The sequence below is a fragment of the Bubalus kerabau genome, chromosome 1, assembly GCF_029407905.1.
Source record: "Bubalus kerabau isolate K-KA32 ecotype Philippines breed swamp buffalo chromosome 1, PCC_UOA_SB_1v2, whole genome shotgun sequence".
Taxonomy (NCBI): Eukaryota; Metazoa; Chordata; class Mammalia; order Artiodactyla; family Bovidae; genus Bubalus; species Bubalus kerabau.
In genome coordinates, this window is record NC_073624.1 from 125,478,013 (window position 1) to 125,504,466 (window position 26,454).

At 50.4% G+C, this 26,454-nt stretch overlaps 1 protein-coding gene across 1 annotated transcript in view; it reads right to left on the reverse strand.

The window, feature by feature from the left end:
• PGBD5 (piggyBac transposable element derived 5) overlaps positions 1-26,454 on the reverse strand; it is a 96,616-nt gene that overhangs the window by 36,350 nt on the left and 33,812 nt on the right. The window contains exon 2 of the mRNA XM_055587911.1: positions 3,503-3,930. Within this exon, the coding sequence (XP_055443886.1) occupies positions 3,503-3,930 (428 nt within the window). The remainder of the gene's footprint in view (positions 1-3,502; positions 3,931-26,454) is intronic.

Consider the following 26,454-nt stretch of genomic DNA (forward strand, 5'->3'; position numbering starts at 1 on the left):
TGGGGGAGTGGTGGATGAGAAGAGTGGGGAAGATGAGGCCCTCTCCCAGCTCTTCAGAAAGCTGATGTCCTCTATTCCATCTGCACTTACCACAGCACACAATCTGTTCAAATTTATATTTCATAAGACGTTTCACCAAAGTAAGAGAGTCAGCAGTAGCTCCTGGTCTCCATGGCTTCTTCTCTTTCCCACCCTCCTTGCGGGAATGTGGAGCAGTCACAGTGCAGGGCAGGGCACTCTACAGAGCTCCAAAAACTGCCTCCTCCCCGCCAGGCCGCAGGGGGCCAGCACCACCTCACCCAGTGCTGTGTCCTCAGGCCCTCCTCGTGTGACATGCTCGGGTGAGGGGCAGGCATTGGGCAGCGGAGACAAGGCAGTCGTGTACTTTCACAAGCCCTCCCCAGATCCTCCTCTAACTAACCTGCCCCCAGGCTTGAGAAGATGGGTTCAGTCTCCCCATTCAGTATCCGTGTATGAATACTCATGCATGGGAACATACCACAGCTTGGGTTACAGGTCGATTCTGGGGACCCTCTGAAGACTTTGTAAACTCACCCAAAGGGTCAGATTTGCTGGAATAAAAAGGAGACTGCAGGGCAGAGGGTGTGTGTGAGGGTGCTGTGTGCTGAGGTCGGGTGTGTGTACGGTGGGGATGCAGAGCCACTCCTGGGAGTCGGAAACACAGCAGCCACATGTCTGGTGGGGATGGAACAGGGGCTGTTCCCACTGGTCTCACAGGCAGAGTGAAGTCCCGTCAACAGAGCCCTGAGGCCTCAGGGGAGGTAGGCGGCGACTCGCAAACACACCTTCTCCTTGAATGGAATGTTTCAGAGCCAACTGGAAAGCCAGGAAAGCTTGAAAGTTTCCTTTGTTTCACTTAACAAAGACATATGTGATGCTGATGTTTCTGTGTGTAAGGATGAGGCCGCCTTCACGGCAGAGAGGCTGAGCGTGTGCCCAGAGCTACCACCTCAACAGCCCATGTTGGCAGGACCCCAGCACATAGGAAGGCCCGAGGGTGCTCTACACACTGCATGCACGCTTTCTGGTCTCATCCCCTTTATCGGATCCTGCTCCAGCCTCCTGACAGAGCTGGCTCAACAGGGGCCCAGAGTTGGGAGGGTGGTTATCAGCACATTGGAAAGCTGACCCCAGGGATTCTGACTTCCCCTCTGCCTCAAGTTCTATCTGTTGGGTGGTTTGTACTAGGTACTGTTTGCCCCCCAGACTCCCTTTCCACCTTCCCACCCTGCACTGGGGCCTGGAGGCCAACCTCTTATAAACCACATCCCGGGGCCCTGCCCCCAGTGCCTGCCTTTTGTGGCTACAAGAGAGGGATGAACGAGAGATTGGGGCGCTGCCTGCCCATGCCATCTGGCCCCTCAGGCTGAAGCCATCGCTCCCCCTCCTCAGCACTGCGGCTTCCTGCTGTTGCCAGCCCAGGGGATCGCCACCTTGATGATCCGCCTAAACCCTGAATGTCCACAGTCCCTGCTTCCAGTTCTCTGTAACTGCCCTTCTAGAACACAGCATTTGTTTCCTGCTGGGATCCTGACCACCACATAGAGCATGGGATGGAAAATGGTAGCAACAAGAACAAATACATTTGCAAGTACAAAGGCAAAAAACTAAATAAAATTAAAAAAAGAAAAAAGCAAAGGGAGGGGAAAAAAAAAAAAGAACCTGACATGACCAGAGAGCCACTCCCCAATCTAAAGCTCATGTCAGTCCCTCTTTTTTCAGTTTCATCAACTGGATCCAAAGAAAAGATGAGGGCAGCAAGAATAAAGTGACCACCTCTTCAGGGTCTCTCCTCACAGCCGTCTGCGGGCACAGGAGGGCAAGACCCAGGGGGCAGCACTGCCCCATCAAAGCACCCCAGTCTGGGGTGGGAGGGGGTGAGTCCACACAGCTCAGAATTTGCTAGTGGGTGCTGCAGGTGCCCACTGGCCAAGCAGACCCCAGGGACACACACGCAGGTGGCCGTGGGGATCGCCTGGGATGTAGGTCTCAGTGTCTGATGCTGCTGCTCCGGAAGGATCAGACAGCACGGGGTGGGGTCGGTACCTGGCAGGCACACAACAAACATGTGTATAATCACCGGTTCAGCTCGTCTAGGGGCCGGAAGGGCCTTCGGCAGCCTCATCTTCAGGCTGTTAAATACCAATCACCTAAGGAGCTGGTTGGTTAACTCTCGAAAGACACTTTGGCTTAGCAAGCATTCAGACCTCTCCAGCAGCTCTTCTAATGTTTGACTCCAGTATGGTCAGAATATTGTTTTTTCCCCTTGCGTCCCAGCCAATGTGTCTCTGGTTTGGCTCATTTTCAACCAAGCAAATATTCAGTGAAACAAACAAAAAAACCACGCCCAGCCCTGTACTTGGTCCTGTAGGGCCTGTTATATAAGGCAGAGGTTGTGTCCCCTAAGACCCCATGTCTTGGTAAAGAAGAAAAGTGAGGGCAAAGATCAAACAGCATTTGCTGCCCTGTAAATAGTGGCAGGATTTGGAAAACTGGGAATCACAGAGGGCCCTGGAGCTGGGAAGCCTGCAAAGGCAGAGAGGGCATTATCTTCCCCACAGAAACCCCATGCTTTAAAGCTGTGCAGTGAAGATAGGATAGGAAATTTGGAGGGTATCTCTAAGAGAACCGCAAAAAGAGCTTGAGGCTCATTACAAAGGCCCTTAAGGAAAAGCATAAGGAAAACTGGGTGGGTAGGTAGATCTTTAGATGTACAAATGAAAGAGAAGTAAGATTTTTTTCTCCATATGGAACAAGTCAGAGGGAATTTGGCTCACTTAGGCTAGGAACCTCCTGATTATCCGGTTAGAGCAATCTCTGGGAAGAGTCACCTTGTCAGTTTACCAGAGAGCAGAGCAACTTTGAGGCTGACTTCTGGAACTTTGTCACCACAGCCAAATGTGACTGCCATAGTCCACCGGAGGCCAGGGCTAGGAGCCAGGAACCGAGAGCAAACACAGCCCTGTTTAGGTAGTGAGGAAGGTGAGGGGCTTTAACGGTCAGGGTCACGGCTGACAGCTGGCTGCAACTCCCTCAAAGGCATTCACTCTCCATGCACTCCAGGTACCCCGCACTTGGGCCACTACCCTGGCCTGAGAATGCTGAACCCCAGCCTCCTTCCCTGCACCCCTAGAAGGCTGCTCGCTTTCCTTCACCACCAGCGGGTGAGCATGGTACTCAGAGAATACAAGAAAATGAACATTACCCTGTGCAAACCATAGCTGAGAAAGAAAGGATAATTAATGGAGACGGAGGACGAGGAGAAAAGAGGAAACCCTCTCGGAGCAGAATGCTAAATGTGGTTTAGGGCCGTTCTTCTATCACCTTCCTCTAATCAGATGGGGACGGGATGGGCTGTAGCCACGCAGGGATTCCCCGGAAGTGATCTCGGGGTACAGGCGGGATGGAGGAAGCCACTGATACCTCTGCCTCCCTGCCCGCTGCCACCCCGGGAGGCCCGGCCTGGGGCCCACAGCCTCACCTGGGTTTGGGAAGGCCTGAAGGCAGAATCGAAGCCACTCTGCAGGGAGTCCAGGAAGGGCTGGACCTTGTAGAGGCCGTGTGTAGTCTGGCTGGAGCGGAAGGCCACGACGTGGAAGTACTTGAGGATCTTCTCGAAGCGGGCCTGGCTCATGACCAGCGCGAGGCTGCGGTTGCTGTAGAAGCCGCCGCTCCAGATGCTGAGGACCGACTCGCAGTGGGAGGTGCTGGTGGAGATGACGTAGCCCAGGAACGCCTTCATCTCCGGCAGCGTCACGTCCACCCAGGCCCCGTCGCTCCCGAACCGCTCCTGGAACTTCTTGGCGTACAGGTTGGTCTGCACCACCATGTTCTTGAGGACGTTGTCAGGGACGAAGAGCTGGAAGAAGTCCATGGCGCTGGCGCTGGGGGGCATCTTCCGGGTGGGACCTGGACAGGCAGGCCAAGCGCTACTGCTACGGCCACAGCGTTCCCAAACTGAGCCTCCACCCGAGCGCCACCGCCCCCACCCCACGCCCTCCCGGGAGGACCCAGATACCCATCCGAAAGCCGTCCTGCCCACCCTCCAGACAGGATACCCCACTGCAGCTCTCTGGGCCCCGTGTCCCCACCGAATCGTGCACACGCCTCCCCATCCCACCCCCACAGACCCGGCAAACCCAGAAACATGACCAGAAGAGAAAGACGCACAGGGGAGTGCAGTGGAGACCCAAAGACACACTGAATTCTGAACAAAGAGCTCAGGCATGTCTTTCTGGCTCTCATTTCCTTGTAAATTAAGGTGACTTTGGAATGCTTTTTACCACTTGGGGCCTGAAAGATTCCATTCAGGTGAGAGCAATTTATCAGGCACTCTCTACCTGGTAACTCTAAATTTATTAGTAAATAAATCTGAAGGGGCTTATTTAATTTCACCAACTCAATAAAAATAGTTTTTACAAATGCAGGGACAGTCTTTAGAAATACACACACACATACATACATCTTTAAGAAACATCACTTTCAACTCCAGGTAAACCAGGCTAACAGTATGTAGAGACTTAAAGGAGACAAGCGTCGCTTCCGTTGCATCTGTATGTGTTGTGCTGTGCTTGGTCACTCAGTTGTGTCTGACTCTTTGCGACCCCATGGATTGTAGTCCTCCAGGCTTCCCTGTCCATGGGGATTCTCCAGGGGATTTTCCCAACCCAGGGATCAAACCTAGGTCTCCCACGTTGCAGACAGATTCTTTACCATCTGAGCCACCAGGGAAGCCCTAATGATTTATAATAAAAGCTGTGCAAATTATTCAGAACTTTAACCCCAGCCCCACCCCAACCTTTCTCTACTACTGATTTAGACGGCCTCTGAAAAACAACTTTTCTACAGCAAAATTAAGACTGAAAATGTACAGGAGACATCCTAGGTCTTACTAATAAGTTCAGACGGGCAGATTTGGGAGGTGAAATTCTAAATTTACTTCTCACTGACTGCACAGTCTTGGGCAGATTTCATCTCTCTTGTTCGTAAAATGGGCACAGTGAGAGCAGCCTCACTGGGCTGTCTGTGGGGCAGGATGACTGGAGGATGCAGGGAAAGCACCCAACACAGTGCCTGGCCCTACGGAGGTACCTACGACTAGGTAACCACTACTGAGACAGTATCCACAGGAAGCCAGAGATGGCGGGCTGAGGGCTAGAGAGTGCTTTAGTTGTCCTCATTTTATAGAAGAAGAAACTGAGGCCCAGAGAGCAAAGTGGCCACCATATCTTCTTTCACCAGTCATTTCTTAGAAGGGCTCCAGACAGTCCTGGTGCAACAGGCATCAGCCCAGGCTGACTGGACAATGAGGCTGGGAAGACGGCCTCTGCTCCACAGCCACCCTGCTTGAAATAATTTTATTTCAGTGAACCTTATAGCCGCTGGTGGGTGAAGTCATAAATTATTCAGGGGTAGCTCTCAAAAAGGAGGAAAACCAGCATTTTAATTGCTACATCATGCTGAGTAAGCAGAATGAAATTTTCTCTTCCAAAAGTTATGTTTAAAGTCATTTTGCCTCCCAGGCCATTTCAAAATGAATTCACACAACAGACCCAAGCCTGGCCAACTGCTTAATGAAGAAACTAGGAAGTAGCAGATACACTCTTAACTATTTAATTTGATTTACAAGCAGCCTCTATGGCTTCCTTCAGTAGTTGTGATTCTTCACATGTGAAGTGTTGTTATGGGCAGTCACTGGGAGGGAAGGAGGGCAGGGAAAGTGGGTCCCTGCCATCAACTAACAGAGCCCTGAAGGTGGGCAGATCCCCAGTCAAGGTGAGACTCCCTCACTTTTCATTCACTGACCAAGAGTTTTTCCAGGGATTAACTGTGCAGTCCTCCCATCAGCCCATTCTGCAGGTGATGAAACAGGAGCTCAGGAGTGTGAGGACAAGCCCAAGGTCACCCACCACTAAGTCCTTACAGTGGTGACCTTTGACCCACAGAGCCCAGGGCCAGCCCAGTAGCCTGCTGCTGCCTGTAGTTACAAACCCCATCATCCTCTCATCCAAAGGGGACGTGGCTGTCTGCACACAGCAAGCACACAACTCAAGCCAGGTGCTTAGTCTTCACACCACAGGACCTCCCTCCACCTCTGCAGTGGGCCAAGAAGGGTCCCAGAGCACAGCCAGGAGCAACTCTTGAGGGAAAGGAGACTCCACCTTGCAAAAAGGTAAAAGTAGCATGGAGATGGGGGAGGGAGCAGGGAGGCTGTGGGTTGGGGCGAAGAGCACTGCCTGCCCAGGTTAATCCTGGTGTCCAGCTAGTATACTCATACAGTCCTCTCCCCCTCCATGGTGTCACCATGCCATTCCTTAAGGCCCATCACCACCACGAACCTGGTTTCCTCATCCTCCAGGGGATCAAACCCAGGACCCCACAGGCCCACAGACCAGGGGCACTGACAGTCACTTAGCAAAGGTCCACCCCAGAGAGACACCCCAGTCCGCCCCCAGCGAGGAAAACAACCTCAGCAGCAACTAGAAAAGCAGATGCCCCATTTGTAAAGGAGAATGACACTCGAGGGTGGCAGGAAATATCACACTAGGGTGTCGTGGTAATAGAATGGAGTAAGAGCAGTGTTCGGTCCCCAGAAGTTCTCGATGTGGTGAGGGAAGCAAGCAGTGAAGAGTGACCAGGTGATGTCTGGCTGCGCCCACAAGATGACCCTGAATCCAGATCCTGGGGACAGGTCTGGGAGGCTCCCTGAAGGGGCCATGTGGGATAGGCTGTATGGGTGGAGAGGCATCAGCGTAGAGGGCTGGGGGTGGGGATGTCAGAGTCTTTCAGGCAGAGAGACCATCTCATGCTGAGGCCCTGTGCCCAGAGCCAACGGCTCACACTTGGACTGTGCAGGAGGGTGAGCAGCTGGAGGTGTCAAGGGGCACAGGGCCTGGGCTGGCCTCAGGGCTGGGCCAGTGAAGCACTGTTAGCACGTGGACCACACGTGAGGGGGTCCCTTGCTGCACATAGAGTGGGTGAGGTCTGGGGCTACTCCTGAAGTCACCAATTCAGCAGGGACCTGGCAGAGCAGGTGGGTGGCCAAGGCACGCCCCTCTGTTGGCTCCTCACCCAGTGTCCTCCAGGTGTGCTGGGCACAGCCAAGGACTACAGGTGAGTGAGGCTGTGGGGGGGCCTGAGCCCGGGGTTGGAGGCCTCCTTCCAACAGCAGCCACATTCACTTCTCACTTTCATTTGTACAGGATAGGCAATGAAGGTTCATCCCTTAAATTGTGCCTGGACTGAAATCCCAGGTTCCCACTATCCCTCCCCTTTCCTCCTCCCTGCCAGTCCCGCGGTTATCTCAGTCAGAAACCTGAACCACCATGAACCCCTGGTCTCCTGCACCCCTTATCTCCCCCACAGCACGTCCTGCCCCACCTCCACACTGTGCAACCAACCAGCCCCTGCAGCTCCCCTATGCACGTGGCTGCTGCCTCTGGCCTGAACAATGAAAACAGCCTCCCCCAAGGGTATGCCCCCTCCTCAAATAATTGATGGCAACAGGGAAATTATTTTAAAAACACAAACTGAATCACAATACTCCCCTGCTTAATGAAAATACCCTCATGCTTTCTCACTGCACTAAAAGCAAGTCCACATTCCTTGCAAAGACTTTAGGGTCTGGGGCCTTGTGTGCCCTACCCGCAGACTCATCCTGGACCACTCTCCCTGCTGAGCAGGCACAGAGCTCACAAGCAGAGCTGGTGCCAGGCCTGGGTCCTGGCATCTCCTTCCACTGCAGGGCCTGCATCCCCTTGGCCTCCAGATTCATTATGCATCCCTTCCTGTTGGCTTTCCTGCCCACCCAATGGGGCTTCTCAGTCTCAGCCCTCGCTGGGTCTCCCTCCTTGGGTGTATCAGCCTATGGGTGTTTTGTCAGAAACTCACCCTTGCTTTGTCTGCTCTGCTGCCCTGCCCTCAGAGGTCAAGGCTGTTATGTCACCTTGCATCCTCGGAGCCCGCTACATGGTATGTTCAACACATCCCTGTTGAGGGTGGATGGAAAAGTAAGTGGTGGAGGAAGGAGCCACGCTCACCAGAGAGGAGAAGCTTCAGTGCTGAGCCCCCTGGGCAGGGTCTGGTGTCAGGACCCCCATGCTGATGTGCCTGGTGGACAGGTCAGGTCAGCCAGGAGCTCCTCTGTGTAAGAGAAGACCTGAATGGGTGGGCAGGGCAGGGTGGGGCTGGCACACCATTGGTCACACCTCCTCGAGGACACCACTGCGGGGTGGCCAGGTGAGCCCTGGGTGGGAGACGCTTGGTCACGGGCATGATGTGGGAGGGGGTGCATGACAGACACCCACCAGGTGCCCAGCTCGGATGAGTTGGCTTGGGGTCTTGTTGGGTTTGACTTCCTCACTCTCTCCCTGAACTGAAAGAAACTGCTGGAGAACTCCTCCTGGCCCTTCTGCATCTTCTGATGTCTTTTTTCCCCCTCCCTGTCACAGCTGCTGGCTGTGTGACCTTAGGCATGCCAGACAACCTCTGTGTCTTAAACTGAAGAACCACCCTAGAGTGAGGAGAAGTCAGACAATAGCCTGTCTTGCCCAGTCTGCCCTGAGGCCCACTGAGACGCAGGTCCCAGTGCCAAGGAAGCTGCCCCTGCTGCTTCCTCCCTCCACCCACTGCACCAAGCAGACCCAAGGCCAGTGGGCACCCCGCATGTGGCACTGACCCCCACCTCTGCTCCATCTGGAAGAAAAGCCTGGCTTTGTGTGCTTTTGAAAGCACAACCTTTTAGAGACTGATGCTTTCATTTTGAGATGAGATTCGCATTTTGCACACACTGGCACTTTTTGGTACAACTAGTCAGCAGTGTGGCAACATATATGAGAAACACAGTATTTTAAATTAATGATTTAAAAATAATAAAATAACTTCTCTCCAGGCCAAATCAAACAGACATAAAAATATAACTGGAATGTCCTGCATTGTCGCAAAAGTATTCCTCTTATCTGAGACATGAAAAAAAACTTAAGGCATGGGACTTTTCTGGTGGTCCGTGGCTAAGACTCCATGCGCCCAATGCAGGGGACCTGGGTTCCATCCCTGGTCAGGGAACTAAGATCCCATAAGCCACAAGCAAGGCCTGGTACTGCCAAACAGGCATGTTTTGCCTGGAGTACAAAATGAAGCAGGGCAAAGGCTGACAGAGTTTTGCCAAGAAAACGCATTGGTCATAGCAAACACCCTCTTCCAACAACACAAGAGAAGACTCTACACATGGACATCACCAGATGGTCAATACTGAAATCAGACTGATTATATTCTTTGAGCTGAAGATGAAGAAGCTCTATACAGTCAGCAAAAACAAGACCAGGAGCGGACTGTGGCTGAGATCATGAACTCCTTGTTGCCAAATTCAGACTTCAGTTGAAGAAAGTAGAGAAAACCACTAGACCATTCAGGTAAGACCTAAATCAAATCACTTATGATTATACAGTTGAAGTGACAAATAGATTCAAGGGATCAGATCTGATGGACAGAGTACCTAAAAAACTATAGACGCGGGTTTGTAACATTGTACAGGAGGCCATGATCACCTGTGTGATTCTTTTTCGTGTTCCAAGAAAAGAGAAATGCAAAAAGGTAAAACGGTTGTCTGAGGAGGCCTTACAGATAGCTGAGATAAGAGAAACAAAAGGCAGAGGAGAAAAGAAAAGATATACCTATCTGACGGAGAAGGCAATGGCACCCCACTCCAGTACTCTTGCCTGGAAAATCCCATGGATGGAGGAGCCTGATGGGCTGCAGTCCATGGGGTCGCTAAAAGTCGGACATGACTGAGTGACTTCACTTTCACTTCTCACTTTCATGCGTTGGAGAAGGAAATGGCAACCCACTCCAGTGTTCTTGCCTGGAGAATCCCAGGGACGGGGGCGCCTGGTGGGCTACCGTCTATGGGGTCGCAAAGAGTTGGACACGACTGAAGCGACTTAGCAGCAGCATACCTATCTGAATGCAGTTCCAAAGAATAGCAAGGAGAGATAAGAAAGCCTTCCTCAGTGATCAATGCAAAGAAATACAGGAAAACAATAGAATGGGAAAGACTAGAGATCTCTTCAAGAAAATTAGAGATACCAAGGGAACATTTCATGCACAGAGGAGCACAATAAAGGACAGAAATGGTATGGACCTAACAGAAGCAGAAGATATTGAGAAGAGGTGGCAAGAAAACACAGAACTATGCAACAAAGATCTTCATGACCAGATAACCATGATGGTGTGATCACTAATCTAGAGTCAGACATCCTGGAGTGCAAAGTCAAGTGGGCCTTAGGAATCGTCACTACAAAAGCTAGTGGAGGTAATGGAATTCCAGTTGAGCTATTTCAAATCCTAAAAGATGATGCTGTAAAAGAGCTGCACTCAATATTCCAGCAAAGTTGGAAAACTCTGCAGTGGCCACAGGATTCGAAAAGGGCACTCTTCATTCCAATCTAAAAAGACAGGCAATGCCAAAGAATGTTCAAACTACTGCACATTTGCACTCATCTCACACACTACTAAAGTAATGATCAAAATTCTCCAAGCCAGGCTTCAACAGTATGTGAACCAAGAATGTCCAGATGTTCAAGCTGGATTTAGAAAAGGCAGATGAACCAGAGATCAAATTGCCAACATCTGCTGGATCATCAAAAAAGCAAGAGAGTTCCAGAAAAACATCTATTTCCACTTCATTGACTATGCCAAAGCCTTTGACTGTATGGATCACAATAAACTGTGGAAAATTCTTAAGGAGATAGGAATACCAGACCACCTGACCTGCCTCTGGAGAAATCTGTATGCAGGTCAAGAAGCAACATTTAGAACTGGACATGGAACAATGGACTGGTTCCAAATTGGGAAAGGAGTTCGTCAAGGCTGTATATTGTTACCCTGCTTATTTAACTTAATTGCAGAGTACATCATCTGAAATACTGGGCTGGAGGAAGCACAAGATGGAATCAAGATTGCCAGGAGAAATATCAATAACCTTAGATATGCAGATGACACCAGGCTTATGGCAGAAAGTGAAGAGGAACTAAAGAGCCTCTTGATGAAAATGAAAGAGGAGAGTGAAAAAGGCCTTAAAACTCAACGTTCAAAAAAAGATCATGGCATCTGGTCCCATCACTTCATGGCAAATAGATGGGGAAATAATGGAAACAGTGCCAGACTTTATTCTCTTGGGCTCCAAAATCACTGCAGATGGTGACTGCAGCCATGAAATTAAAAGATGCTTGCTCTTTGGAAGGAAAGCTATGACAAACCTAGACAGCATATTAAAAAGCAGAGCCATTACTTTGCCGACAAAGGTGTACATAGTCAAAGCTACGGTTTTTTCAGTAGTCATGTATGGATGTGAGAGTTGGACCATAAAGAAAGCTGAGAGCCGAAGAACTGATGCTTTTGAATTGTGGTGTTGGAGGAGACTCTTAAGAGTCCCTTGGACTGCAAGGAAATCAAACCAGTCCATCCTAAAGGAAATCAGTCCTGAATATTCATTGGAAGAACTGATGCTGAAGCTGAAACTCCAATACTTTGGCCATCAGATGCAAAGGGCTGACTCATTGGAAAAGACCCTGATGCTGGGAAAGATTGAAGGCAGGAGGATAAGGGGACAACAGAGGATGAGATGGTTGGATGGCATCACCAACTTGATGGACATGAGTTTGAGCAAGCTCCGGGAACTGATGATGGGACAGGGAAGCCCAGCGTGCTGCAGTCCATGGGGTCGTAAAGAGTTGGACATGACTGAGCAACTAAAGTGAACTGAGTAAGTAAAAAGAATTAAAAAAACAACCTAGAGGCCTGCTGCTGCTGCTGCTAAGTCACTTCAGTCGTGTCCGACTCTGTGCAACCCCATAGATGGCAGCCTACCAGGCTCCCCCGTCCCTGGGATTCTCCAGGTAAGAACACTGGAGTGGGTTGCCATTTCCTTCTCCAATGCACGAAAGTGAAAAGTTAAAGTGAAGTCGCTCAGTCATGTCCGACTCTTAGCGACCTCATGGAGTGCAGCCTACCAGGCTCCTCCATCCATGGGATTTTCCAGGCAAGAGTACTGGAATGGGGTGCCATTGCCTTCTCCGAATAGTCCATAAATGGGTGACACAGAAAACAGGCGGACCTAGCGTTCTCACTGACAGCTACAGCTACAACTGGTCTGCATGTTCAGCGGAAGTAATCATCCTGTCTCTGGCATTCTTCTTTCCTTCTCCTGGTGGCTGACATGCAGGGCAAGCCAGCTATTTGACAAACACCTAAAGTCCAAGTTTCATCTGCAGAACGCAGTCAGACGGCCACTCGAGAGTGCTAAAGCCTCCTGCCTTGGGGAACTTTTGTTCACCGCTAAGTGACGGGTAACAAACGCAATTCACAGCTGGATTCAGGGGTCTCCATGCAGGGGTAGGGGTCTTGGGTGGGAGTCCTGGTCGTGCTCCCAACATCCCTGGATGTGTGGCTGGGGATGGGAGGATGACCTACCCCATGCTAGTGGGCAGCAAGCCTCCCCCTTCTGTTTAGGTCTGATCTGCAAAGCTTACCAACACATGAAATGAGCTCAGATCAATGCTGGTGCCCCCTAAATGGTGCCTCCCAAAAGAGGACTGTCGATGCTAACCATCCTCCACAGCCATCAGAAAACCTCAGAAACCTCGCCGGAAAACCCCAAGTATAGCATCAGTCACGTAATGTATCAGCTGCAGGAGTTCCTTCAGGGACACATAACAGTAGACTCTGTGCATGCCTGTGTGAGCGCATGTGTATGCATGTGTGCAGGCTTCCTCGAGCTAATGTGGCACAGTGGCTGGCCAAGAAGTTGACAACAAAGAAAACAGTTTTGGAATCAGGCACCTGAGTCAGTGATGCTCATAGGAAATAGGTCATAGAATAGCAGTGTGCAGTCCCTATAGAAAGAGGCTAACTTGTGGACTAATAGAGACACTGAATCCATAACCTTGACCAGAAATCATATGACAAAGCACTGGTACAAAGAGAAGGGATGACATGCTACCTTCAGAAACATTCACTGTATGAGGCACATACACACATGGAAGAAATCGCCTATCCCACAGAAAACAAGATTTACGTGTGATAGCCAACACCAGTGTCTTGACTTCAGAGCAATCAACCTGCTCTGAAGCATCTCCCGGGTGTTCACTGCTGGGCAGAGGTGTTGTGATCACCTCCACGTGTACTGAGCTGAGGCAGCCACTGGGGGAGGAAGGATGGCAGCCCCCCTCCCCCCGGGTGCCCTCCTGTGGCTTCCCTAGTCCAAGGACCCACCGTGTCCTCTATGTCTGGAGCAGCGGTTTTCTACAGTCAAGCTCATGTGCACAGACCATTCTTCAGACTCAGTGAAAAGAGATCAGGTCAGACGTATTTGTACAGGCAGAACAAGAAACTCTGACTCCTCTGACCATATCTGGTTCTTGACATAAGTAGTAAGGTAATAACAAGTCAGGAAAGGTTGTAAACTGTGTGCCTGGCACAGCGTTGCCACACAGCAGACTCAGATGTCAGTCAGATGAATCACAGATGTCACTGAAACTGCAGTCCCTTACTGGCAGTAACCCAAAGGCCAGGAGATGACAAGGCTATTCTGTGACAGTTCCTGTGTCTGTGAGTCCTGCTATAGACACTACTGAGAAAGCGTGGCCCCGGCTCCCTTCCCCACCCTCAACCAGGCCCACTCTTCCCCTCCATACCAGGCTCACTCTCAACCCCCAGGCCTGGACCAGGCTCATCCCACTGAGATCTTCTTCCACCAAACCCACAGCTTTCCCTTCTCCTTCAAGCTGAGGAGGGTGGTGTGTCTTAAGGATGGGCTTGTGTACAGCTGGGGCTGGGGTGGGGAGCTGTCCTGCTCTGGATTCTGTGTCTACCTGAACCTCCGGGAAACTGCTGTTTCTCTGGCATGCAGTTTTTCATTGGTAACTTGCCTCATCTCCCTTCCAAGACTAATGCAACAATAAGACAATGGTGTAAGTAATTTTGAGGAATATAAATAATCGTATTAGTGAGTTTCATATCGTGATTCTGAAATAGCTGCCGTCTATCAAAGTTGAGGCCCTGGACTGGTCCCAGCTCCATGACTCGCCAGGCGAGTGACCTTGGGCCCATTCCTTAACCTCTTTGTCTTGGTCTGTTTGGGCTTCTAGAACAGAATACCACTGGCTGGGTGGCTCAGACAACAAAATGTTACTTCTCACAGTTCTGGAATCCAGAAGAGTGGGTCAGATCATGTGCAGGCAGATTCAGTGTCTGGCGAGGGCCACCTCCTGGTTCACAGAGGGTGTGTCTCCCAGCTGAGACCCCTGGGCCTAAGCACATTCCTGGGCCTAAGCACATTCCTGGGCCTAAGTCCCACTTCCTCACAGCATCACAGGGCAGAGATTAGGTTTCAGCACATGAATTTGGGGGCACAAGCGTTCAGTCTACAGCACTCTTTGAGCTGCAGTCTCTGTGTTGGCAAAGGGAAGATAACAGTAGTATGAAATTCACATTTGGGGTGAAGATGAAGTGGGGCAACATATGTCAAGAGCCTCAGGTGCCTCTCACACACCTGATACCCAGAAATCGTGCATTATTACCTGCAGACAGCATCCCAGAACCCTGCATCCTGGCTCCTGTCCCTCTCCCCGGAGTTCATTTACTGGACAGCTGTCACAAAACAGCAGCTTTGGTGACCACATTTTTCATAGGAGGCTATATTTTTAAGGCTCTGCTTGGGTACAGAAAGGACAGAAGTGTTTTTCCCCACTTGGGGAGGACCTGGTGGAGAGGAGCCATCCAGGGCCCATCACCTCCAGTCCCAGTTCATGTAGGACGGCCGGCGAGGATGGGCCCCCAGAGGCTGTGTCAACTTCTTCCATCACTCCCCAGCTTCCCCTGCCACCACCACACCCACCGCAGCTCTTCATCTCCAGTCACACCAGGTTTGGGCCCGATCTCCACCCACCTGGGGCACTGTTTCCTCCTCAGGCTCCTTCCCCAGACTTACCTCCTCCTGTTCATGAGGCCTCAGCTGAGCCCACTGAGGTCCCTAACTTGCCACCAGCCCTGGCCAGTTCCAGCTAGCATGGTACCCCCGCCCCCGGAGCATTCCAGTCCCTCCTCCATCAAAGGAGACAGGAAGGGACCGTGCCATCAAGTGCTGGGGGAGAAGCAGTGAAAAGAATGTCACCATCCCAGGCTTCAAGTGTGCCCTTGACAATACAGAAAACCCTGACGTGCTGCTGGAGGGTCTCCTTGGCATCAGGCACCACGACTAATGTGCAACTGGCCACACTGACCATGTAACAGCCAACGAAGGAGATGCTGGAATGCCCGTTTCACAGCTGCAGGAGCTTGGGCTTAGAGGAAGAACCCGCTCAAGGTCACCTAGTCTGGGGAAGAGGCAGCGCCCTGCCCCTCCGCCCCCACCCATGGAACTAAGACTCCCTAGATGGCGGGTTCCTCTAGTTGTGAGGTTGCTCATGAGCCTCCATGTACACGATGAAGTTCTGACTATGAGGATGGCTTTGAAGCAGGGCTGAGGCAGGAGGAAGGAGAGAAAACTGAAAGCTGACCACTGACAGATAACGTGGGTTTGTCAGGTCTTCTTGTGGCTGAAAGAAATTCTTAGAACTGAGTGTGCTGCTCAGGTGAAATGGCCCTTCCATGAAAGCTGTGCAGGTGGTGGGGGCCTGAAGGAACGTAGCCAGAGGACTGGCTGCTGATGTACACAGAGGAAATCATCGATGCTGTTAGGACATTGTCAGGGAAGTTAGGATGATTTTGCCACTTACAGTGACCCTCAGGGGAGAAGTTAACAGGAGTGTGTGTGGAGTCTGCAGGCAGGGATCTCTGTCTGTTCCCTGCTGCACCTTTACCATCTAGAACACTGCTCACAGGAGGTGCTCGGCACACACCATGAATGAGAGAATGAAAATGGAAATGCATCTTTAGGATTTGAGGGCAGTAAACAGAGAAGGTCAAAAGCATCCTGGGTTAGGGTTAGGGTACCCAGCAAGGAGATCAAACCAGTCCATCCTAAAGGAAATCAACCCTGAATATTCATTGGAAGGACTGATGCTGAAGCTGACACTCCAATACTTGGCCACCTGATGTGAAGAGCTGACTCACTGGTAAAGACCCCGATGCTGGGAAAGATTGAAGACAGGAGGAGAAGGGGACGACAGAGGATGAGATGGTTGGATGGCATCACTGACTCAATGGACATGAGTTTGAACAAACTGGGAGGTGGCGAAAGACAAGGAAGCCTGGCGTGCTGCAGTCCATGGGGTCACAAAGAGTCAGACGTGACTGATCAACTGAACAACCACCTGACGAGGGAGACAGAAGACAAAGGGGCAGGTCTTGGAGCCAGGACCCCTTTCAAGCACGTGTGTGTGTGTGTGTGTGAGCACGTGTGTGCATATATGTCTGAAGAGGTGGGTGACCCGCACTGCCCAGACTGCACTTTCTCAGGATCCTAGACGTGGGCCTTTGTGCTTACCTTCAGATGAGATCAAACACGGTTACAGGATACACATATTTTGTAAACGTCACACGGCAGCCTGCCCTCAGATGGTGGTTCGGAAGGTCAGATCTGGACTTCTGCTCCAAGGCCCAGCCCGACCTGAGCAGCAATATCAAGGGTGTGTGTGGACATGACAGTCATTACCTCAGCGATGGAAATGACACTGGGCCTGTGGGCAGGGGCGGGTGGGGACTACTGGTCTGCACTCTTCTGACTGCTCCCTCCCCAGCAGGCAGCAGGCTCCACCTGGTCCTTGCATGTAATGATGGGGAGGTGGGTGGTGCTGGACTCCTTCCCCATGTCAGGACATGGGTGATAGCCCCCACCCTGATTCTCTCAGGCACAAACCCTGCTTCCCCCCACACCCCACTCTCCTGGCTTAGAATCACTGGTGCAGTCCATTACCTCCTTTAGAGACTTGCTGGTCACCTAAGGCCACACAGCCCAGGTCTGTGACCCCACACAGTCTTCTTCCTTTCCCACCAGCAGCCACTCTGGATTTACTGTTGAGTGTCTGTGTGCTCTGGGGACAGGGCGGGGTGCTGCAGTGTAGGGAGCAGCAAGAGCACAGGGGTATAGTTTCTACTACCCTGGGACCCCACAGTGCACCAGACAGACAGATGGCAGGGGCTGGTCTCAGCACAGCTGGCTTAGGACACAAAAAGGCCCAAGGAGTCGCCTAGTCCTGAATGCTGATGAGGCCCATCCAGTTTCCTGCACACCTGTCCACACTGATGGGAGGAAGAGATAAGGAAAGGGGAGCTGGGGTGGGCAATCAGACACCAAGGTGGTGGGAAGAAAGAGAAAGCCTGGGGAGGAAGTGAGGAGCCAGGGTTCCTGCTTCTTGGTGTAGAGGCTGGATGGGCATGGGCCAGGTCCTACGGTGCAGACACAGGAGGGCAGATGAGGGCACCAGGGCATCTTGGGCAGAGGCTGACCCCAACTCACTGGTCACCCCTTCCCGCTGTTTACCCCGTCTCCAGGACAGAGAGCACACCCATCTCACTTTCCTGTGAGGGAACAAGGACCAGAGAAGGTCCCTGTCACAATGAGTGACCAGGGATGACTCTGGCCTTGAGCTTCCTAGCAGCCTCTCAGGCCACAGTCTAGAGCTCAGCTACACAAAAGCTGCCCAGGGGAACATTTATCAGTAAATAGAAATAAGTCATGTTTATTCCACTTAACAAAGACACATGAGCCTGATGTTTCTGTGTGTGAGAAGGAGGTGGCCTCCATACGCAGCAAAGCTAAGAGAGCATGCGCATGTGCCCGAAGCTGCCCCCATGGCAGCCATGTTGGCGGAACCCCAGTTGTGGTGCAGGGGTGACCTTCGTGAAGGCTGGCCTCTGGGTCTCCAGGACCTCCCTTCCCTTCGGGTCCAGATGGGGCTGGGCATCTGCAGACCCTGACCTGGGCCTGAGCCCACCCACCTCACAGGAGTTCCACCATCCCCTAAGCAAACCCACTTTCCAGCACCACTGCCCCGCTGACCCCGCAGCACAAGCTCAGACAGATATCTGCTTTTTTAAACTGCAGTTTGCTTTCTAACACAAATGCTATTCTTGTCGGCCATCTTGTGGCAATGTTATTTTTTCCTCAGTTTTAAATCATGCAGTTTCAGGATCAGTTCTAAAGAAAATGCAGTCATTGGTAGCATGAAGTACCCAGATGAGATCCACTCTAGAAACCCAACTGCCGGGCATCATTGGCCCCTTTGCCCAACGGCTGTCACCTACTCAGTCTCTGGCCACTGGAAAGACAGCTATCTAGGGCCTGAATTCTAAAGGATTCAGGGATAGTTAAGAAAATACTTACTCCCTGAGGTCAAAGGTGCCACCACCAAGCCTATGCGTCACAGAACTTGAGAAAACAAACCCAGAGCGATTTGTTAATTCCACAATGTGCCTAAGTTTGAGGTGTCCGGTATAGGGAGGGGACACTAACCTTAATTTAGAGCTGTGATGTGCCTGGAGTGGCACCAGGGACTCATGTGTATCACCACCACATTTCTAAGGAAGTTTTATGGGTAAGGAAGGAGTAGTATAGTGAAGTGAAGTTGCTTAGTCATGTCCAACTCTTTGCGACCCCATGGACTGTAGCCTACCAGGCTCCTCGGTCCATGGGATTTTCCAGGCAAGAGTACTGGAGTGGGTTGCCATTTCCTTCTCCAGGGGATCTTCCTGACCCAGGGATCGAACCCGGGTCTCCCGCATTGTAGGCAGATGCCTTACCATCTGAGCTACCAGAGAAGTTTAGATCCAGGACCAATTGTTCAGTCATAGCCCAAGAATGAGCCCAAGTGGACTCGTGACCCCATGGTGCTGCTCTGTCACAAAGGCATGCTGCTGCCAGGCCCCACGTGCCAATCAAGGCTGGGCACCAGCTCCTGGGGCTGAGGATGAGGATGCTGATGGTGGGGTGGGAGGCAGTAAAAGGTCCCACTGCAGGGCGGCCACCCCAGCCAAGGTGGTGACCTCTATCACCTCAACATCTCCTAACAAGTGAGCAGGGCTTCCAGGCAGAAGGGCTCAGGGTGCACAGCAGCTGTACATCCAATGAGGAGCCCAGAAGAGCTCTCAGCTCAGCACACCTCTGTCATGTCACACCTTCCCTCACCACCCCCGGTGAGACGATGCCCTGACCATGTTCACACAGCAGTTTTGGAGCCACGGAGTTCTTTAGATTTCTTTCCTGGTAAAGGGTGCTGCCAACCCATGAGCAATGCTTGCTGTGGGTCCAGGTGGCCAGATGCAGGGCCACCATTATAAGTGATTTCCATTTTTAATACTTTTCTGAATGTGATTTCTAGAACTGGTGGGTGTAATTAAATATATGGCCTTTAAAATTAGAAAAAGAACAGCAAATGATATTTTAAAGAATGGGCATTTGAGGTCCTGATGTCCTTCCAACCTTTCTTTCAAGGCAAAGGGTTGGTTTCATTTGCAGAACTAGAGTGTGATTAGGGAGTTTCCTAGAATCCTTTCTACAATGATATTCTGTGCATCACAGCCTAACTGCCTGAAGCACCAACATCTACTTCTTTGACAGGAGGCCACATGAGTAGGAGTGAGGTTGAGGCCCAGGCCCCCTTTCTAGAGCCTGCAGCTCCCATGCCATGGCTAGCTGCCTTACAACACCCCCACAGGGCAGCAAGGGCAGAGGGCACTGGGGTAAGAGCCCTTCAGGTTTCCAAAGGCTTCCAGCCCCTTTCTCTTTGGGATTTCACTTCCCCTGATCCAAGTTTCCAAGAAAGAATAAGAGAACAGATAAGCCAAAACACCCAGCTTACGGAAACTGAATGCAGTCCAGACCTTGGGGGTTGCGGGGGGAGGGGGGGGCGGGTAAATTTTTAATGAGGCTGGAAAAAATATAAGAAACCTCCCCAACTGCTAACATGGTAGTCGAATATTTGCTTATGTTTTCCTTTGGTTATAAATATTCCTCTTGGTAACCAAGGGTGTTGTTTGTCAAGACTTGGGGAAGAAAAGGCAGCCTGAGCAGATGTTGGCAAAACGCAAACAAGAGCCCCAGCAGAAGGGGGTTATACCAATGAAGGAAGAGGTGCGGAAGCTCTCCTACCCCATACTCTCATCGTCCAATCAGCTGTGAGCTGCTCCCAAACTCAGGTTTGATATTTAAGCAAGGCTGACATCTCTACCCTGGGTGCTATAGATACACGAAGGAGAAAACTCTCCATCCTTACATGTGAGAAAGACCGATGGTCAGGCTTTGAGTTTTCATCTGAGCTTTCCCATCCTGTTTGTCTGTTTTGAAAAAATATAGACAAAGAAGCCCACAATGAAATGGCAACATATCCAGGAGGATGTGGGGAGACCTAAAAGCATCTCTCTTCCCTTTCCCAAACATGCACCAGCGTCAGAAGCTGTTGTGGGCGCTTCTACACGAGATGTTTCTCATCCTCCCATGACCACCAGGGTTGACAGTGCCCTTCTGGCGCCAGCAGCGTGGGTGTGCATCTGCCACTTGTTAGCTGTGTGACCATGAATAAGATGCCTCCTCTGTGTGCCTAAGGCTACCTACCTCATTGAGGATTAAAGGAGTCACGACTTACCAGGATGCACTCAGGAACCAAGGGTCATTCCTACTCTTGCTGTTGTTATTATTTTCATTGTCAAGCCATGGCCTCTTCATGTGATGTGGAATGAGAGCAGAGGGCAGAGTGCCATGAAATGTCCAAGGTGGAATGTGCAGACTCCTTCCTTTCTAAGGAGGTACAGTTCCCAGGAACACTTTGCAGAGGAGGAGCTTTATGTAGTTTCATGAGGACAATTCGGTACAGGGAGCTTCCCACGCCCCCAGGGAGGCCCGACAGCTCCCTGCCCCCACCAAGCCCTGGACGTCTATGAGAGGCCGCACCTTCCTGCACTCGGCTCCATCCACCCACCAGGATTTTTACATTTTGAGGTTCTGGGTGACTCAGAAAATATAACCATCACCCAAACCAGCAGCTCCATTTACAAGTGGGCAAACTGAGGGCGTGGGCCTGGCCCCTCCGGCATCCCCTGGGTTCTGCAGAGTTGCCCCAGGGCTGCCACTGTCATCATTCGATGGTCTGTTCACGTTCCTGTTACTCAGAGTTCTTATTTTAACCCCCAGGATCACTTTCAGCACACACTGCAGGGCAGGGCCTGCTCGCTGGGGTGGGCACCGGGGTGGGGGGAACTCTGACACCGGGGGGCAGAGCAGAAGGAGGGGGGAGGGGGCTGCACATGGAGATGAACGGCCTTTGGCTGGCTTCACTACCTAAGAGCAGCTGGATGCTGGGCAAATATTTGCAGAATAAAGGGGTTGGACTAAGACCATCTAAGGTTCTTTCCGTCTCTTTAAAGAACAGCTGTTGTCCGCAGTCAAGAAGCAAGCCCTGTGAGATCTACAGCATGTTGATCATTGGCTCCTTGGGCTGTGGGGGGAGGAGTACGCAGGCGTAGGGGAGACAGCTAACAGATAAGGTGTTTCTTCTCGAGATGATGAAAAATTCTAAAATTGATTGTGATGATGGTTGTACCTATCTATGAATATCCTAAAAACCATTGAATTGTACCCTTGAAATGGTTGAATCATATGGTAAGTAAATTACATCTCAATAAAGCTGTTATCCTCCAGGAAAAAAAAAGAAGCAGGCCCTGACTTCATTGTTACTGCTCCCACTTTAACAAGGGAACATCCTCTCTCACTCACAGGACTGTCAGACATGAGCTGAACAGTTCTGAGCACAACGCCTGGTGCAACCCACATGCTCAACGAACAGCAGCCAGCAAGGAAGGCCCTTCTCCCAGGGAAATCTTAGAGGTGAGCAGGAGCTGCCCTGCCTCCAGTATGAGGGCAGGCCCCCCAGCCCGGCAGCCCTTTCCTAACCGCAGGTGCACACAGGCGCCTGCAGTGGGAGGAGAGTCTAAGTGCACAGATGCAAAGTGCTGGCTTGCATCCCCATGAAGCAAATTTCTTGAGATAAACGGGGTGAAGTCTGCCTCCAACAGCAGAGAGGGACAAAAGTCCTGCAGAGGACTCAGTCTTGATTCTAAAGCTATGTGCTGCTGGGGTTTGCAGAAGTAGAGACAGGAAGAAGCAACAGCAATTTGTGTGAAATGCTACCACTGGTGAAGCCAGGCACATGATGAGAAGCAGCTGTGATGCTGATGATGCCAATGAGGAGGATGCCAACAGGAGGATAACCTGGTTCCGAGAGATGTAAAGCCCTCACGGGAGCAGCTCTGCCTGGGAGTGGATCTCTACCATAGACCCTGGCCAAGCACTGAGTTGACCGATTCTGCTTCTGGCCCTGCAAAGTGTCCGAAAATGCACTGTAGGAACAGAACACGGGGGCTGCAGTCAGGCAGATCTGACCATCAGACAGAGCCTTGGGCAGGGTACATAACCCTTCACAGCCTTAGTCTCCCCATCTGTAAAATGGGGATGATTAGAATATCTGCCTCCAAGAGTAGCCACGAGGATAAAATTAAACACTGTGCTGAAAGCATAGCACAGCAGCCGGTACACACTAAATTTGGAAACAGTGTCAGCTACTGCTGTCAATGCTGCCTGCCAAACGCTGCCATAGGGCACGTGCCCCCTGACACAGATGTGGTGATGAGACTCTAGGCTCTTTCCTAAAGACCAGTGAGGCCAGATGAGGCTGCATCACCACTTGACCAGAGTCTGAGGAGGAGGGAAGCTACATCCAGAGACTAAAAATAAAAAATGTAGACTCCTTATCAGGGCCTCATTCTGGCTGTTCATCCCAAGTCCAAGGCCAGGAACGCCATCAGGAGAGCACATCACAGGATTACACACACTTTCACTTTGGGGATCAAGAGCAACAGAAGCTGTTCTGGGGACACATTGTTCGGGCACATCGATTTCTGATTATGATTTTAAAGCACCACATGGGAAATGGTATCTGACTGCTTCCCACCTCCCACTGCCTCTCTGTAGGGACAGGGTCTAATATAGCACTAAGGAATCATATCACCTCCTGTGCCAGGATTGTAAGAAAATGGTCATCAGGTGGTTCTTTGACCACTGACGAGATTTACTGTCAGGTTGATGCTGAGTGCAAAGAAGAGTAAAACACTGCCACCCCCATTCTCCATGGTCGTACCTATCATCCCCTTCCTCTTGGCATTCAAGACCCTCCCAGCCACCGGGAGCCACGTGGCTAGTTCATATCTGCTCACCTACGTCTCTGAAACATGCTTCATGGGAATCTGAGAATAAATGGCTCAGGGGCCCCACCTGGAGTCAGGAAAGCTGGGGTATGTCCTGATGGTGTGTGGTTCTCTGTAGAAAGGTGCTTCTCTCTTAACCTCTCTTTGAACACTCCCTGCTCCTCGCCTGCTCTATACAAACCCCGGGGGACAAATGTCCCCATAAAGCTTCACCGGAGCTGTGGCCTGCCCTGAGCACAAGGCTTTCCTGCAGCCACCAAATCTCAGCATGGCCACTGTCCCGAAAGGGTTCAAGGCCATGGTGTCCATGTGGCATGAGGCCCACACACCTCTCCTTGGTCATCCTGAGCTAGAGCCAATTTTATCCTCTTTTATGGCTGAGAGTCAACCCAAGGAGATGCCCAAGTTCCTCTGTGACAGCTCCCCAAAGATAGGAAGGCCCTGCCTGCCAGGTTGCCCGAGGACCAGCTGGGGGCAGGAACTCAGTGGGCAGCCCAGGCCCCACAGCCTCCAACACTCAGTCCAGTTCCCCGCCCCTGCTCGGGGCTGACACCTCCACGGTGCCTCAGGCCCAGTTTGCTTGACCCCGGCTCCTGCCAATGGCCTCCACCTGTGTGCAGCACCCCAACCCCAGGGTCATTCCGGCCACCCGAGCCCTCCATCCAGCCCTGCCTCTTCCCAGGCAGGCCCTTAGCTTTCCCCAGCTCCACACCATGAATGCCTGCTCCCCTGGCCCCTGTGCAGCCCCCAGGCTGAGGCCACGGCCACTCATCAGTCTGCCAGCTCCTCTTCTCTGCAGTCACCCCACACCACAGCCCGACATGAACTGCCTACAGAGGACAGGTCACAACCCCCCTACGGAACTTCTCCTATTGTCTTCACCTCTAAAAACATCACTGTCTCCTCTGAATTCGCAGGCACTTTGTATCTGACTCATACACAGCTCTGCGCTGCGGCCTCCCACTGAGGATGAGACGGTGTCAGCCTCAGCCCTGCCTGGTGTGTCCCGTGAGCCCCAGGCCGGTCACCAGGAACGCTCTTCAGCCCTGAGTGTTTCAGTGCAGAGTCACCTCTGCTGGTCAAGAAGGTGCCAGAAGTCCCCTGTTCATGGCCCCCCTGGGGAACTCTGAATCTAAACCATACCAGTTCCTTACTAAGTAACTGAATCAGGGTCAAGAGAGGAAGGTACTCTCAGTAAGATGAGTTTATTATTGGCTCAGAAATAATGAATCCTGGAAATGAGGTTACAAGTAAGGTCATTTCAAAATATGACTGTCTCTTTTTTTGTCCATGCCTCAACTTTCCATTTCAAAATTTTTAAATATTATATAAAGAACACTCTATATACACACAAATATATATACTACCTGTCTGCTAGGCTACTTTAAGTTTTACTTAAAAATTAAAAGTTCTTCCAGTTCCATGTTCTAAAAAAACCCAGCATCAAAAAATAGAAGAAAACAGTAAATGCATGTTTCCAAAGTTTGGTGAGGTTCTTCTGGGCCCCAAAAGTAGCAGGGACACATAGTCTTGGCCTAGAGTTGGTCAGTCATAACTTTGAACTTCTTCTAAAGCAATGATTTTTATGTGGGTTTAAGGACAAAAGGCTCTAGAGTTATGCTAAACATTCTCCCAACTCAGGATTCCTCTCTGAAGATTCCTTCCTGCATTTGCAACAAAATCCAATAATGAGACAAAATACTGTATCAGAAATCAGAACTATATTTGTAACATATTTCAGAGAGATAATATCTAAACATATAAAGAGTTCTTATGAAACCAGGAAGAATAATGACAACCATCTCAAAGGAAGACCCACAAAGAACCAAACACTTTACATAATCAAAATAAAATAATCATTTACTTATTACAAAAATAAGTAAATGAATTCATGTTTAAATACACAAGTAATCAGACAAATTGACCACTAGTGATGAGGTATCATTTATTTTTCTCAAAAAAATTTTTTTTATTTCTATTTTTTATTTTTATCATTTATTTTATATTTTTATCAATCTAGCAAAGATTTTTTTAAAAAGGATAACTGTCCAATTCTGCATGGAAAAATGGGCATGCATACTTCTGACAGGAGTGAAATTTGGCAACTTTCATCAAAGACTTTAAGGCGGGCCTTCTTCTCCACTGGTGTGTCCCAGGTATCAGACAGGGAGACAAAGACATTTCGTATACAGGTGCTGATTATAAAAATGGAAATCTGTACAAACCCTATATGTTCAGATAATAAGAGTCTAGATATGTAAATTATAGCACATTCATGAAATGGAATATTAGGCACCATTTAACATTAGCTGGTTCAGTATATCTTTAACTCTAAAGTGCATTTTAAAAAAATCACTGAGGATCTTGTGAAAATGCTGCTTCTGGTAAGAATCTGCATTTCCAACAAGCTCCCAGGCTGCTCCAGGGACCACAGTTTTAGGAGGGAGGATATAGACACATAATTACTGAAAAACGCTTCAGTAATTATGTGTCTATATCCATGTTAAATGGTGGGAAATCAGGCTATTAAAAAAAAAAAGAGAGAGTATAAGCTCATCTTTAAATTAAAAATGCACACACACATCCAGGTGTTTGGAAAGATACTTACCAAAATGTGGGAAGGCTCGGTATTTGTCCTTTCGCTTATTTGTAATTTTTAACTTTCCCTACAACAACTGAGCCCCACTTGTGTATTCTAAAAGGGGAGGGTCAGAAATTGGCTCTGACTTGGCACACGGTGCCCATCGGAGATGCCCTGGACAATCTCCAACCTTTCTCATCCTGCCATCACTTCAGTGGAAGTCAAGCTTCCTTTTCCAAAATCCATTTTGCATCAGGAAGGGAGGTAGAAGTATTTTAAGGATTCATTTCATTTTTCTGCCATGTAAAAGCCGAGGGTCTGGTTCTTTAAAATACTGCTTAATATTCTCCTTAAAAAACAAGGTGATTACTTGACAATCCCCTGCTGTAGGAAGAAAACCTTGTAATTACCCAGCATCTGTCTCTCAAATCAAAGTCAAGGCTCCATAGCCTACTATGATTCAGCAAACAGGAGGAAGGGAGCTGTGGGAGCATCTACATCTGAATCCAGAAATACCACGTGCTGAAGACTAAAAATTCAAACCTGAGGCTGGGCATAACAGGTGAGAAAGAATGAAAGAAAGCAATCTCTTTCACTTGGCACACTAGGCTGATGGGCAAAATAAAAGGCACAATTTTAACTGCCAACTTTGCAAAGAG